The 14,290-nt window shown below is 44.6% G+C and overlaps 1 protein-coding gene across 1 annotated transcript in view; it reads left to right on the plus strand.

Annotated features, from left to right (window-relative positions):
* Positions 1-2,256: 2,256 nt before the first annotated feature.
* Positions 2,257-14,290, plus strand: part of LOC102833043 (kalirin-like) — a 398,989-nt gene continuing 386,955 nt past the window's right edge. Inside the window, exons 1-3 of the mRNA XM_006869427.1 lie at positions 2,257-2,398; positions 3,356-3,430; positions 12,856-12,970. Of these exons, the coding sequence (XP_006869489.1) occupies positions 2,257-2,398; positions 3,356-3,430; positions 12,856-12,970 (332 nt within the window). The remainder of the gene's footprint in view (positions 2,399-3,355; positions 3,431-12,855; positions 12,971-14,290) is intronic.

Below are 14,290 nucleotides of genomic sequence, written 5' to 3' on the forward strand. Positions count from 1 at the left end.
CATGGTTACAATCCCCTCCATGCAATCCTTCCCCGTGCCCCTCAGGTTTTCAGCACACAATCGCTCTCCCTCTCTGGATCTAAAGTCTCCAGCTGCTCCATCGCTCCACATCATCATCTTTGGCTGCATTTCAGGCATCACTGCTTCTCTGGGTAGGGTACCACTCTCTGCTCTTCTCCCTTGATGGTCCCAGGGACCTCCGCTCCTAGACTGAAAAGTTAATCACTCTCCTCCTTGCTATAAAACGTCTACCTTTACATTTCCAACCCTCATAGTCAGTTCTGATAACAATTATTCACTATTGTATCACAAGAGACCTATCTGGATTTCATTGCATTAGCGCCACCTAGACAGATTGAATACTACTCACTGGAGATTCTACCTTTCTCCAGGCCCTCTGGTTCTAGGTTCCCTCTTGAAAGCTTGTAAGCCAGTCACTTCTTGCCTTTGTAGCCCCCCTTTTTGGGTAGCCAATGTCCAAGTTGCCCATCCCTGTCCACTCTGTGTGTAGGAGGGGTGGGAATGATTCCTGCTGCGAGGGCCTGCTCCCTCTTTTGAGCTACTGCCTCCATAGGTGTGGGTCAAGTTCATCAAATTGTATGAGCATACTTTTTTTTTTTTCTTTCTTTTTACTTCTGGTTGAGCTCTGACTGTGGCTTCCCTTTTACATCTTATTTTTCATAAATGAACAAAGCAAAAATTTTTGATGTACACATACAAAACAAAAGGTATGTTGTTGTTGTTGTTAAGTGCTATCTAGTCAGTTCTAACCCATAGTGACCCTGTATAGAGTTTATAAGGAGTAGCTGGTGAGCTTGAACTGCTAATTTTGCAGTTCAAACCGACTTTGAAGTCCAGCACATTAACCCACAAAAGACATGTTTTGCAAGCCAGCCTTCTGCCTGCAGGCACACAGTCTTTCTCAGTCCATGGGCCTAGAGTCTTCAGCTGTTCTATTTCTCTGTGCCATCACCTGCCACCATCTCTGTTGTCACCGCTTTTCTGGATAGTATCTCATGCTCCACTCATGCTCTTCTTTCCTGATGGTCCTGGGATCATCTGTTCCTGAAATGAAAGATGAACTACTCCCCACTTTAGTTTACACAACTTTTACAATTACAATTGAGACTATCATGATTAATCCTGATGACAATTGAATCATAAAATCCTGCCACCATCATCCCCCACCCCCTTTCACCAGATCCTTCTGGAAAAGAGGAAAAGTATACACTTGGGGAGTCTACCTTACCCCCTCATTCTGAAACTAAGCACACTCATGAAAGCTTGTAAGTCAGCCACTGTGTGCCTTTATAGCCTCTAATTTTAATAGCCAATGTCTAAGTTACCCATCCTTGTCAACCCAGTGCACTGGATTGAGCTCTATTAGCGTAGTGGTTACGAATTGAGCTTCTAATCTCACAGTCAGCAGTTTGAAACTATCACCTGTTCCACAGGAAAAAGCTGAGGCTTTCTTACTCCCGTAAAGATTTACAGCCTCGGAAACCCTATACAGGGTCGCTATGAGTTGGAACTACTCCATGGCACACAACAACAACAACATCAACCCAGTGCACTGAGGAAACATCACAGACACTTTAATTTGTTAAATTTAAACACAGAGAAATTTGTTCTGTGTTAGAATATAGTATAACCTCTAACCATGGAAACTGACAGCTTGAGTCTATGTCTGTCTTCTGAGTGTACAGTGGGCTCATTCCCATCCTTAGGCAGGGAACTCAGTCCTCGTGATTGTCACAATCCCAGTGGGATGCTTGAACAGCCAGTGTGTAGGGATTGAGGCATCCCTGAGTGGGACCATCCTTCTCAGCCTGTTGCTTTCTTGTGTAGGTTGTCACATTTGGACCCCAAAGGAGTTGCTGAGGACTAAACCAAGCTCAGTGGGCACTAACTACAGGGGTATGTCTATGGTCTTTGATTCTGTCCCACTGAGCTGACATAGAGCCATTCACCCTCTGGGGTCCATTGTGTTGTGTCCCGAGGGGAAACACACAACAGAAACCCCAGGTACATTTGAGAAGGGCTATGAGCCTGGGCTGTTTGTCCCCGAAGTCCTTGTGGGGCACACTGGTTAAGCAGTGGGTGTGCAGAGGGCTGGCTTAGGTTTTGTGTGTGTTTGGCAGTAGGTTTGCCTTCCCACACATCTCACACTGGGTGGGCTGTCCTTGGCCTCCAGGCATATCTTTATTTTCCTTTCTATGTGAACCCTAGGCCTCTGCCTCTAACCCCCTAGTAGGAATGCAACTGAACCCCCAAAAGGACTTTGCAACTGAGAAGCAAGGCTTAGATAAAGAACTGGTTGCTAAAGAAGGGACTACAGCTCCTTCCCAAGGGATTGCTCTTCTCAATGGCAGTGACAGCAGTGAGGAGGAGGAGCAAAGTAAAGGAAGGTATATCTGTTCTTAGTCTTGCTTTGAGCTTTGAGTTTTCCTGTGGTTTACTTTTGAATGTAAAAAAAAGTTTGTAAAATGAGGGCTAGTAGTCACTGTGTTGCTTAGAGACACAGCGAGAAGAATTACTTAAGGTATTATGGTTCATCTTGATACTACCATGTACCAGAGGCTATGCTAAGTACTATGGTTAGGTTGTTAGGTGCTGTTAATTTGGTTCTGACTCATGATGACACTATATACAACAGAACAAAAACCTGCCCAGCCCTGCACCATCCTTATAATTGTTGATGTTTGAGCCTTTGTTGCAGCCACTGTGTTACTTCATCTTGTTGAGTGTCTTCCTCTTTCTCACTGACCCTCCACCAAACATGATGTCCTTCTCCAAGGTCTAGTCCCTCCTGATAAACTGTCCGAAGTATATGAGATGAAGTTTTACCATCCCTGCTTCCAAGGAGCATTCTGGCTGTACTTCTTTCAAGAAAGATTTGTTTGTTCTTCTGGCAGTCCATGGTATATTCAATATTCTTTGCCAACACCATGTTTCAAATGCATCAATTCTTCTCCGATCTTCCTTATTCATTGTCTAGCTTTCACATGCTTATAAGGCTAAGCTCTAGGGATAGATAAAAAAAATGAAAACGAACAAACAGAAACATCCCCATCTTCAACTTTCTCACAATGACAAGATTGTTATTGATGCTTGGAGCATGTGTGACTTGGACTGTCCTTGAGAGGAACTAGAAGGGCCCTAGCCCTTGGTCACCCCTGTGACCTGTCATCATGTGGAAGTGTCCTTCGTGTTGTGGACCTTCTCCTGCTCTATTGGACTGCTGGTGTGCCTGAACACTGGGTAGCTATCTGACCCATGCTGGGGTTGGGAGGCTGAGGGTGGACCCAGGGATTCAGCTATCTGGCCTATCTCACTGTGGTTCCTTGTTCTACAGGGTCATTTCGGAATGATGGTTTGAAAGCTTCTGATGTTCTTCCCATCCTAAAAGAAAAAGTGGCCTTCGTGTCTGGTGAGTATCTGCCAAACTTTCCTTTGTAATTGGCCTAGAAAAAGTGTGTGTGTCCATGTGTCAATATGTATATGTGCACATGTGTGTATGCCGTCACAAACTTACTTCTTTGTGTATTTGTGAGAGAGAAGTAGGGATGGAATTGAGACCTAGAGCAGCTGCTCACTTTCTTCAGAGGCAAATGGAAAGAGAAAGGAGCTCTGGGTCCAGCTGGGAATTCTGGAGGACTTGCATACTCATAGGTAGGACCTCCGTCCCTCAGCACAAACCTCACACCAGGGTCTCACCTGGCCCTGCCCCACCCCACCCCGCCTTCAATGATTCAAGTGTCCTTTTCATGGACAGGAGGTTAAGAAAGTTTTCTGACTCCTTGTTTCATAGTAAAGGAATCTTAAATTATTGAATTGACTTGATCTCCCCTTGTGCCCCATATGTTGTTGCTGTAAAATGCTGTTGAGTCAATTCCGACCCATAGTGACACTGTACCAATATTTATTCTTGACTTCTCCCACCTACCTGTCTTATGTACCCAAACCTCTCATTGCTGAATTTAAGGGCCAACAAACTGTACCCTACAAGTCATCTACCTGTTTTTGTGGATAAAAGTGTAATTGGAACACAGTATTGCCCATTTGAATAGGTTGTGAATTAGCTTCCTATTGCCCCTATAACAAATTACCACAAGCTTAGTGACTTAAAGCCATAGTAATGTATTCTTTCACAGTTGTAGAGACCAGCAGTATGAAATCTGTTTCACTGAGCCAAAGGTCAGGTGTCTTCAGGGTCATGATATTTCCAGAGACCCTAGGGGGAGAATCTATTCCTTGTCTTTTTGGTCTATGGTAAATGCCAGCATCCCTTGGCTTGTGACTGCACCACTCGACTCTGCCTCTGTGGTCACTTCTTCACTATTGTGCCTTCTCCATTGCTGTCTGTGAACTCTCACTCTTCCTCTTTTATAAGGATTCTTGTGATTGTGTTCAGGACCTACTTGGATAGTCCAGCATAGGCTCCTCATCTTAAAATCCTTTATTTAATCATAGCTGTTAGATATTTACAGCTCCTAGGGATTATCACCACCATTGGGGCTCATTACTCAGCTGACTATAGGTAGCACTTTCATGCTGCAATGGCAGAGTTGAGTCATTATGGCAGAGACCAGAAGCTTCAAACCTATCAATTATTTATTACCTGGCCCTCTAAGAGAAAGCGTGGTGACCGTTCATGTAAATGAAATTCTTAGGACAGTCATTCTCAAACTACGAAGTTCTCCAGAATCACTCAGTCCTAGTGCTCTGCCCCAGGCCACCCAGGTCAGAATCTCTGGTAGGCCCTAGGGCAGGAGTTAGATAATGCTATTTGTGTGGCCAAAGGTCACATTTTGAGAAACACCCAAATGTTTATCAATCATGGCACACACCTTTATTTCTGGATGTTGTTGTTGTGTTGTGATGTGCCGTGGAGTCGGTTCCGACTCATAGCGACCCTACACAGGGTTTCCGAGGCTGTAAATCTTTACAGGAGCAGACCGCCTCATCTTTCTCCCGCGGAACCGCTGGTAGTTTCGAACTGCTGACCTTGAGCCTCGCAGCCCGATTCGTAATCACTACGCTACCAGAGCTCCTTATTTCTGGATGAGTGATGGTAAAATCAAAGGGAAAAGGCAGGTCCAGTCTCCTCGCAGTGTAGGGCTTGCCTCTACAGGTACTGCAGGCCGGGGCTGGTGATGGGCAACAGTCACAATAGAAAGAAGGGTAGCAGGGAGGAGGTCAAGCAGCTGTTGTCTCCCACCTGGGAAAGCCAAGAACCTGATGATTCAGAGAGTAGGGATGAGTGGCAAGGGCAGAGCATCCAATAGGAGTGTATAAAAGCCTTTGTAGAGTCCTAGTGTACACTGTCATTACTACCTGTCATTGTAGTAACAGTAGAAGAAGGAAGAGTATGTTCTTGTTGCTGCTATTAAATGGGAATGCCTGGAAGCTGCCTTGTCTGTGTGTGTTAGGTGCTTGTATATCTTGTTAGGTAGTGAGCTCCCTGTCATGGAGGATGTTGGAGCACAAGATCCCAATATGAATAGAGGTACAGACAAGATAACCTCCAACACCTTTGCAAGCTGGGATTCTGAGTGCTTACTGAACATTTGGAAGGACCTTGTGAAGATACACTTGAGGTTGCTTCTCTGTATCCCAGGTGTCCAGGACATGGCCCACCGCCCTCTAGGAACCTGATGTGATCTTTGCCTCCTTCTTCCTTATAGCCCTAACTAAGGTTAGTTATTCTGATCTCCTTCCTGTGCCCTGGGTAGCAGGTTAATCCCCCCAGTTCTCTTATGCCTAACACTTCTCTACCTGTGGTACCTTCCCTGTGTCCTTCTTTCACACTTGCCTTTCATCTCCTTCCTAAATCAGCTTCCACCTGGCCTCCACCAGAAGGCCTTCCTGGATTGAATGCACCATCCTGTTTCACATCAGGTCAGGGCATGTGAGTTCAGACACACTCCACTACCTCCTGGCAGAGGGAGCCTCGCTTTGTGAGTGTTCATGATTGTTTGTTTCTTTTTCCCCATGCGAATTCAGTCAGACCGTTGGGCCAGAGCCCAGCCAGATCTGACTGGTAGGGAGTAGTCCTAGAATGGAACATACAAAAGTGACATATGCTTTTGTGAAAGGGGATGAGGCAAGGTAGAAGCTTCCTGGGTGTGAGCAGGGTATATACCTCACTCCCATTTGATGGTATGGGCCAAGAGACTTGTAAGCATTTGCAAAGACCCCCAGCGTACGGAACATGGTCCTTCTCTGCCTGGGAAGGAGGCTGAGTAAACTACGGAGATGGTGGCTGGCTGTATTAAAAACAAAACAAAAAGCGTAACCATGAAAACTTCTTCCATGTTGAGCTTTTACAAGACAAAACAGAAAATAAAACAAGAAACCCAAGAATTAAATAATGCAGTGTAGTCGTTTTATTTCTTCCTGAGAAGAAAGCACTGCAAGGAAAGGAGAGAGCAGAGAAACAAGTGGTTAGGTAGTCCCCACCCTTCTCGGCATGCACATGTTCCCCAGCTTTGGGGAGGTGGAAAGAAAGCCATGGCTGCCATGGGAACGTCCTTTTGGAGTAACCCAGTGCGTGTGGGCGTGTGCACGCATGCGCTCCTCAGTGAGCCTCGCTCGCCTGCCCCATCCTGCTCTACCATTCACAATCTGCCCACCCCACCCCACCCCCCTCTCTTATGCTTCATTTATTCTGCTTATACCCCCCACCCCTAGCACCTACTGTCTCTTTTCTAACCTTGTGCAGGCCCCGTTTTCACTCTATTACCTTTGAGCACATGCACCCTGCTTTGGCCCACCTCCTGACGCTCCCTTTCTGCCTCCTCACTGCCCACCAATTTCTTTTCCAACATTGTTCTACAGAGAAACTCCACAAGTGGCACAATCTTTGGGACCCCTGGCCTGTGTCTTTAAGTCTAGATCTCTCAAATTGCATTCCATGGAGCAACAATCCCACAAGAGAATCCTCAAAAATGAAAAGGGATACCATTTTCAAATAAGACTGGAAACTTTATACCCTCCCCTTGGAGATTTGCAAGGCTCCTTAAAGCGTTATTAACATAGGCTTTGGGAAGTCCTGTGGTAAAGAACCTTATTTATCTTTTGTTTAATCTTGCATTTTCCAAACGATGGAGAAACCTCATTTCCCTTAAAAAAATTGTAGGGTGTGTGGGTATCCATTAACATTTTACAGAACTATTATTACATGGACCAAACTTATTTACTTATTTGGTACAATTCTCTAGACTTTGTCTTGTTTCCCCTTTCCTCAAACTACTCTAATCTGCTTGCCCTAACTGGAGCTTGACTCTCCCTGGGAAAGGTGAGCGCAATCCTTCTCCACCTCCACCTCATTCAGAGAAGCCTTAACTTTTACTACTCTGGCTTTACCATCTCCTTGCATACAGATCATTATCATTTCTAGAACATCAAACTACCCCTCCTTTTTTTATTCTCTGCATTTATTTTATTTTATAGTTCCTTGCACAACTGTGCATACAGTAAGTATTGGTTGAATCAGTGAGTGTCCCTTTTGAAACTCCTGCCACCATCTCTGTCACCTTTTCAAAGCATGGTTACTGTAGTCTCCCACTCTCTGTGATCCACTTTCATGAACTTTAGTAGAGGGTTTGTGTTCCTCATCTCTGCCCACCACTGTCTCTCATTTCATTCCAGTCCTTCATGGCTTCTTGGCCTCCTTGACACTGAAGTTCTTTGCTTCTTTATTATGGCCGTGCATATCCAGATCTTGACCCTTGCTGGCCTCTTTGTCACCTTAGCCTCTTGCTTTTGATCTTTTCTGATATTCTTTTATGAGTTGGGGAAGAATGGATACGAGTTGAACAAACATACTCATTTCCCTCTTCTCTGGGAGCTCACAGCCCAGCAGGGTATCTCCCACCCTCACTGGGCCTTCTGACTTCACTCAAGTTGGAGTCTACCATGGCTACTATTGCCAAGCCCTTCAATAAAGCTCTCACTGTGCCCCAACACCCTGCCATCTACCCCTAAGCACATATACACAGCCTGCTGCTCATTCTAGGGAAGCCCTATAGGGATAGCTCCATTTCTCCTCTCTCTTTAGCATCTCAAGCCTTCCCTGACTCTTGACCGTTGATTTAGTCTTCTCCTATTTTACCTAAAGGAACAGCATTCCCCAGGCATGTTGAACTCCTCCCTTTCCAAAGACTTCTTTCCTCTGAAAACTCCTTCCTCTCCAAACTTATCTCTCTTCATTCTCCCCACTCTTTGAGTTCTCCCAGCCTGCCTCTGAGAAAGAGGCAATCCTACCCACCTGCATCCTGAGCCCTCTTCCCTGTTTATTTGGTCTGAGATCTTACTCCATCATTCTCCCCACTCTTTTTAAAATAATGATTCTCTTCTTCTGTGCTTGTTTTCCTATTCTTCCTGAAGATGTGCAAAATCTTTTCCGCCCTGAAAAGTATACAAAACTTGGTTCTTCTGTCCGTTTTTGACTCTGTTTCCACACTTCAGAAGGAAGGGAATTGCACTTCCCCCAGGTTTTCTCTCCTCATGGCTCTTTCCTTTGCTATCTAGAACCTTTCCTAACCCAGATTCTGATCCTCTTTTCTCCAAGATCAGTACTGACTCATACTCAGGAGGGACAGTGCCAACCAGCCTTCTAAATATCTTACTCAACCTTTGACAGTCCATGTTCCTGTGCTTCGACTCATAAGGTATACATGGAGGATCCGCAAGAAAACCTACAATTGTGTCTAAAAACCTGCCAAGAATGAAAATCCTTAGGGTAGGGTCAAAACTGGAAGGGAAAGTTGAGAGTGAGAGAGAATCCCCTAGATTTTGAGACAGCTTCCATTTAACCCTTCCAGCTCCTTTTCCTTGTGTGCTATGAGAATGGCAGGCAGTTGGGAGATGGAGACTATTCTCAATACTACTATCAGTAGAAGTAAGTCTGGCAGTAGGGCAAATCTGGAGCCCAGATCCCAGGGTATGTCTCTGCAGTACAGCCATCCAAATCTTCCTTACTGAGCAGCTGAGAAGACTTAACGCGTTACTTTCACCAGGGCCAAATCTTCTCTCAATAGCCCCAAACAGGTTTGATCCTTTCCCCCTTCCTGCTGCCTTCTTTCCTCTTTAGGGATATCTTGGAATTGATTTAATTTTGTTTGCCAAGCTTTCCCTCTATCTGTGTCTGGCAGCTTCTGGACCCCACAGCCAGAGGGAAGCATTACTCATTAGCTCAATTTGGGTGGGAGCTCTGGGATGCTCTGCCTTTCTGTTTTTGGTACTAGAGCTCCTCTGAGCTTTCAGTTTCTTTTCTAGCATTGGTAATGGCCATGCTATCTCATCTCCCCCTTGCCCCTCTTTGTGGGGTATGCATGACTGCCTGAGGTGAGATGTGAGGAGTCTGTCTTCATGAGGGCAGACTTTTCTTTGTGGAGCCACCAGTGCCTTGTAAGGACAAATACTGCATCTTAACTTCATCCCCTTCTTCTGAGATACTTGGTCCTAGTTCCTAATTGTAGCCACCCATTAAAGAATAATTTTTTTAAATTACATAGTACAAGTTTTGAAGAGGGAGTTTAGTTTCAGAGTGTGTGGGGAATGGTAGGATCCCCACTAAATAGTTTCCATCTTGTCTAGATGGGTCTGGTGAGAAGAAATGAAGCTAAGAGTCTTAGGATTCAATAGTAATTAACTGTGATCATGGCTAATTGCAATTATCACAACTATAAAGGTAGAAGTTTTGTAACAAAAACAGGGGAGTAATTAATCTTATAGTCCAGGAACAGAAGAGCCTAGAACCATCAAGGGAGAAGAGCACAGGTGGAATATGAGACCCTATCCAGAGAAGCAATAACACCAGAGATGGAGGTAGAGATGAGGACGTGGAGAGAGGGAGCAGCCGAGGACTCTAGTCTAATGGAAAGAGAAAGGCTGTGTGCTGGCAGCCAGGAGGGAGGCTTGCAGAATGTACCCTTTGGTTGTTTAAATGGTTATATATTCCTGAGTGTTTTTGTAAACATTTAAAAAAAAACAAACCCTGAGGGGATAGAAGCATATACTGTTGAATGATGATGCAGGGAGGGTATTGTAATCATTGAAGTGAAACAAAATACGATAGGGTGAATGTAATTATGTAAACTATCACTCAATTCATAATAAAAACTTTAAAAAAGAAAAAAAAAACATATAGTAATGAATAGAAAGTTTGGAACATAGAGAAAAGGAAGAACAGTGTCTAAAATCTCAGCATTCTAACAGTGATTGTCATTTTGGTATCCTCCTTTCAGCTTTTTCCATGTGATACTTAGGAACCTGTCGAGGACCAGCCTCGACAGGGGAGTTCGGTTCACTAAGTAGGGAGATCTGGTGGTGATAGAGACAGAAAAAGGGTACACACAAAGATGCAACGAGCGAGACAAAGAGACACCCTGAAACTAGAGTGGATGCAGAACTGGCGGGCAGACCCTGGACTACAGGCATCGTGGCCCTTGCAGGCAGTAATGCACAGCCAGCCCTGCAGGCAGTAATGCATGCGGGCTTCAGTCTGCACCCCCTTTTTATTTCAAGGAGGGACTTTACACAAAGGCAGAAGGCGATTATTAAGACAGGGTACAGAAATGAAACGTGATTAATTGTTCAAAACAGGACACAATGATTTATAGGAACAAATTCTAAAACATACATTGCAAATTGTCCTAATAATCTAACATCCTTAATTTTCCAGAAATTCAAGCAAATTGTTATAAATTACTTTTTAGGTTCGAATCCCAAGACAGCAGCTCGAGGTTTCTCCAGGCTAATTAACATACCTATATCACTTAATTTCCAATGGGAAAAGGTGAAAAGGATTCAAAAGGTCTGGGAGTAGTCCAGCTGTTTCAGCTACCTGGCCTAGGCTTGTAGGAGGAAGGAGGACGCCTAGGTTTATGGTTTGCACCTGGGGACGATTTGAGAAGGCTGTCACTATTATTCTTTGAACAATACCCCAGAAGTCGCCAATGTACTTTGAGTGAATACCCTGGGCAGACTGTCTCCAGAGTCTCCCAGCAAACTTGCCTTTGGAACTTTTTATAGCCTCGGCTTTAGGAGGGGCTTTTGTTTTAATATTTGTCCATGAGTATCAAGGGCCCATGTATTAAGTTAATATCAAACATAACTGAATAACTTGATAAAGAACAGTTTTGCTATGCTTGCCAGGTGGCCAGAATTTGTTCCTCAGAGAGATTTGTTCCCAGAACCTTAAGCACTGCCAACACAGTGGAGACATTAAGAGAGACACATAAGAAACCATTTTCTCGGAGGCTACAATTACTGGAGTTCGAAGCATAGAATGAATAATAGGACCAAAGAAAATTATACAGAGCTAGTCCAATAGTGAGTTTGTAAAAGCCAATGAACCCGGGACGTCCAGAGGTTACTTCCTTGGGCCCTCAGGGTCCCTGGCTAGCCATCCTGAGTGGGGCCATCATGTAGGATTTTCGTCCATGACACAGGACCTCAACACCTCAGTGATTGCGGTCTCCTACAGAAACCGTTTGTAACTATTGTGTGTATATATGAATTTGTAGTGAATAAGACCTTGAAATCCTTTTAGATGAAGATTCATGTGCTCCTCCAGCAGGAGGGACAAGTGGCACCACAGGCAAGCAGGGATGGGCCCTTGGCTTTGTAGGAAACATTTAATGTCTTTTTTTTTTTTTTTTTAACGTTTTATCATGAATTAAGTGAGAGTTTACATGTGAGAACATTAGCTTTACAGTCATCCTATCGTATACCGTTTCAGTGCCATGATTACAATCCCCTCCATGCATCATCAAACAACCAAAGTGTATACCCCACAAGCTTGCCCCTTGGTCGTCAGCACATAGCCCTTCTCCCTCTCTGAGTCTAGAGTCCCCAGCCACTCCATCTCTCACATCATCTTCTTTGCCTCCATCTCTGGCGTCACTGCTTCTCTGGGTAGGGTCCCACTCTCTGCTCTTCTCCCTTGAGTCCAGGGACCTCCGTCCCAGGACTGCAGAGTCAACCACTCCCCTCCTCTTGCTACAAAATGTCTACCTTTACATTTCCAACCATCACAGACAGTCCTGATAATAATTATTCAACAACAGTTGTACTACAAGAGTCGTATTCCCATCTCCTTTCATCATTTCCATCTAGACAGATTGGATACTACTCAATGGAGATTCTACCTTACTCTGTGCCCTTTGGATCTAGGCTTCCTCTTGAAAGCTTGTAAGCCAGTCATTTCTTGCCTTTGTAGGCCCCCCATTTTGGGTAACCAATGTCCAAGTTGCCCATCCCTGCCTGCCCTATGTACTGAGGGGGTGGGAATGATCCCCGCTGTAAAGATTTGTTCCCTCTTTTTTAATGTCTTTTGGTAAGTCTAAAAACCTCCCAACAATGTTGTCCTTGGATGGATTCTTTGAGGGTCCATGTATGTCTTCAGTTCATCAGCATTCCAAGATCTGCACAAGCAAAGGAAAGTGAACTAGAGGATAAATTTCCAATGAATTAACACTTTCAACTAGCTTATTTTCTTAATAAGAATAATTTCCTTCACTTTCAGTATCATCCAACATTTTGTAGAAAACACCTCAAAGTACTTCCTCATGTAATTATCAGTTCTTATAACAAACCATTCGAAGTGGTCTCTGTTTTTTTCTCTCCCATTTTTCAGCTGAGGATTCAGAGAAGTCAGAAGACTTTCTCAAGATCGTGTTATCTGCATCCAATCTAATGCCCTTGTTCCAGGACAGGTTTCTTCAGGCACCATGTTTCTGCCTGGTGCATTCAGCCACTTACATGAAATTATTTTCTTCTAGTACCGACCGACTCTCTGAAAAACCTGGCTGGTTTCCTTAAATTCCCTCCTCTTCCTCTCTGCAGGGGGCCGTGATAAACGAGGTGGACCCATCCTGACCTTCCCAGCTCGCAGCAATCATGACAGAATAAGACAGGAAGACCTACGGAAGCTTGTGACGTATTTGGCCAGCGTGCCAAGGTAAAGTGAGGGGAACTGCCTTGCAGTGGGAAAGGAGGAGGGGAGCTGGGCCAATACAAGTGAATTGGAATGAGCCTCTAGCCCTGCCAAGGGCCCAACCTGTTTCTGCCCTTGGAGTAGATTCTAATTATTCCTGGAACATCACCCATTGTTCACCTCATTCCCATCACTCCCATTGTTACTTCTGGGATTCATATGAATGGACTGGGAGCTGGAAGTGGGATTTATGAGCAGAGGTGGAGATCTCAGATTCAGAGGGCCAGTATTGGGCCTGGAACAGGAGACTATGGTCCAGGGAGAGGAATGTTGTTGTTGTTGTTAAGTGCCTTCGAGTCGGTTCCGACCCATAGCGACCCTGTACAGGGTTTCCGAGGGTGTAAATCTTTACGGGAGTAGAAAGCCTCATCTTTCTCCTGCGGAGCGGCTGGTAGTTTCGAACCACTGACCTTAAGGTTCGCAGCCCGATTCGTAACCACTACGCTACCAGAGGAATGGAAGCTACTTTACCTGTGGGAAATTGGAGCTCTGGCCTAGTCCACATTGGCTTGTATGATAGATTATTTTTACACCCTCTGGCTGGTGAATATATTTGTAGCTTTGGAGTCTGGGGCAAATAACCACTTGTATCATTCAGCGAGAGGCAGCCCTTGACTCAGGATATGTTGTACAGTCTCAACAATGTAATCACATTGCCTCCAAGGGGGTGAAAATTGCTTCTTGGGGCATGAAAATTTCACTCTTTTATGTAGAAAGCACAGGTATATATACAGTACATAAACAGATAAACTGCATACTTGTTCTATTAAAATGTCATTGGGGACAATTAGGAAAAACATGTCTAAAAAAGGCTTTTTTGGGGGAGGGGAATGTAATGAAAAAGTGCCGAGAAATACTGGTCTAGGTGGTATTTACTGGTGCAGAGGTAGATGATAGCAGACACACCAAAGATATGGTGTATCTCTTTTAAGAAAGGGGAGAGGAGAGAGGCCTTTGCCTAGTCAGTGGATTGTAGAATGTAGAACTGAAAGAGCCCTTAGAAAGAATGCAGACAAATAGGCTTACATGTTCTGCTTGGGACCAAACCTGCTGACATCAAGTTGATTCCAACTCATGATGACCCCATGTATGACAGGGTAAAATTTCTCCGTAGGGATTTCTTGGCTAGTGTGGCGCTGTGGATTAACGCTCTGGACTGCAAGATTGGTTTGAACTGCAAGGTCGGTGGTTCAAGTTCACCAGCTGCTCCTCGGAAACCTTACACAGGGTCACTATGAATTGGAACTGCATCGATGTCACTTAACAACAACAACAACAGTCTCT

Source organism: Chrysochloris asiatica, unplaced genomic scaffold (genome assembly GCF_000296735.1).
Source record: "Chrysochloris asiatica unplaced genomic scaffold, ChrAsi1.0 scaffold00130, whole genome shotgun sequence".
In the NCBI taxonomy this organism is placed as follows: domain Eukaryota; kingdom Metazoa; phylum Chordata; class Mammalia; order Afrosoricida; family Chrysochloridae; genus Chrysochloris; species Chrysochloris asiatica.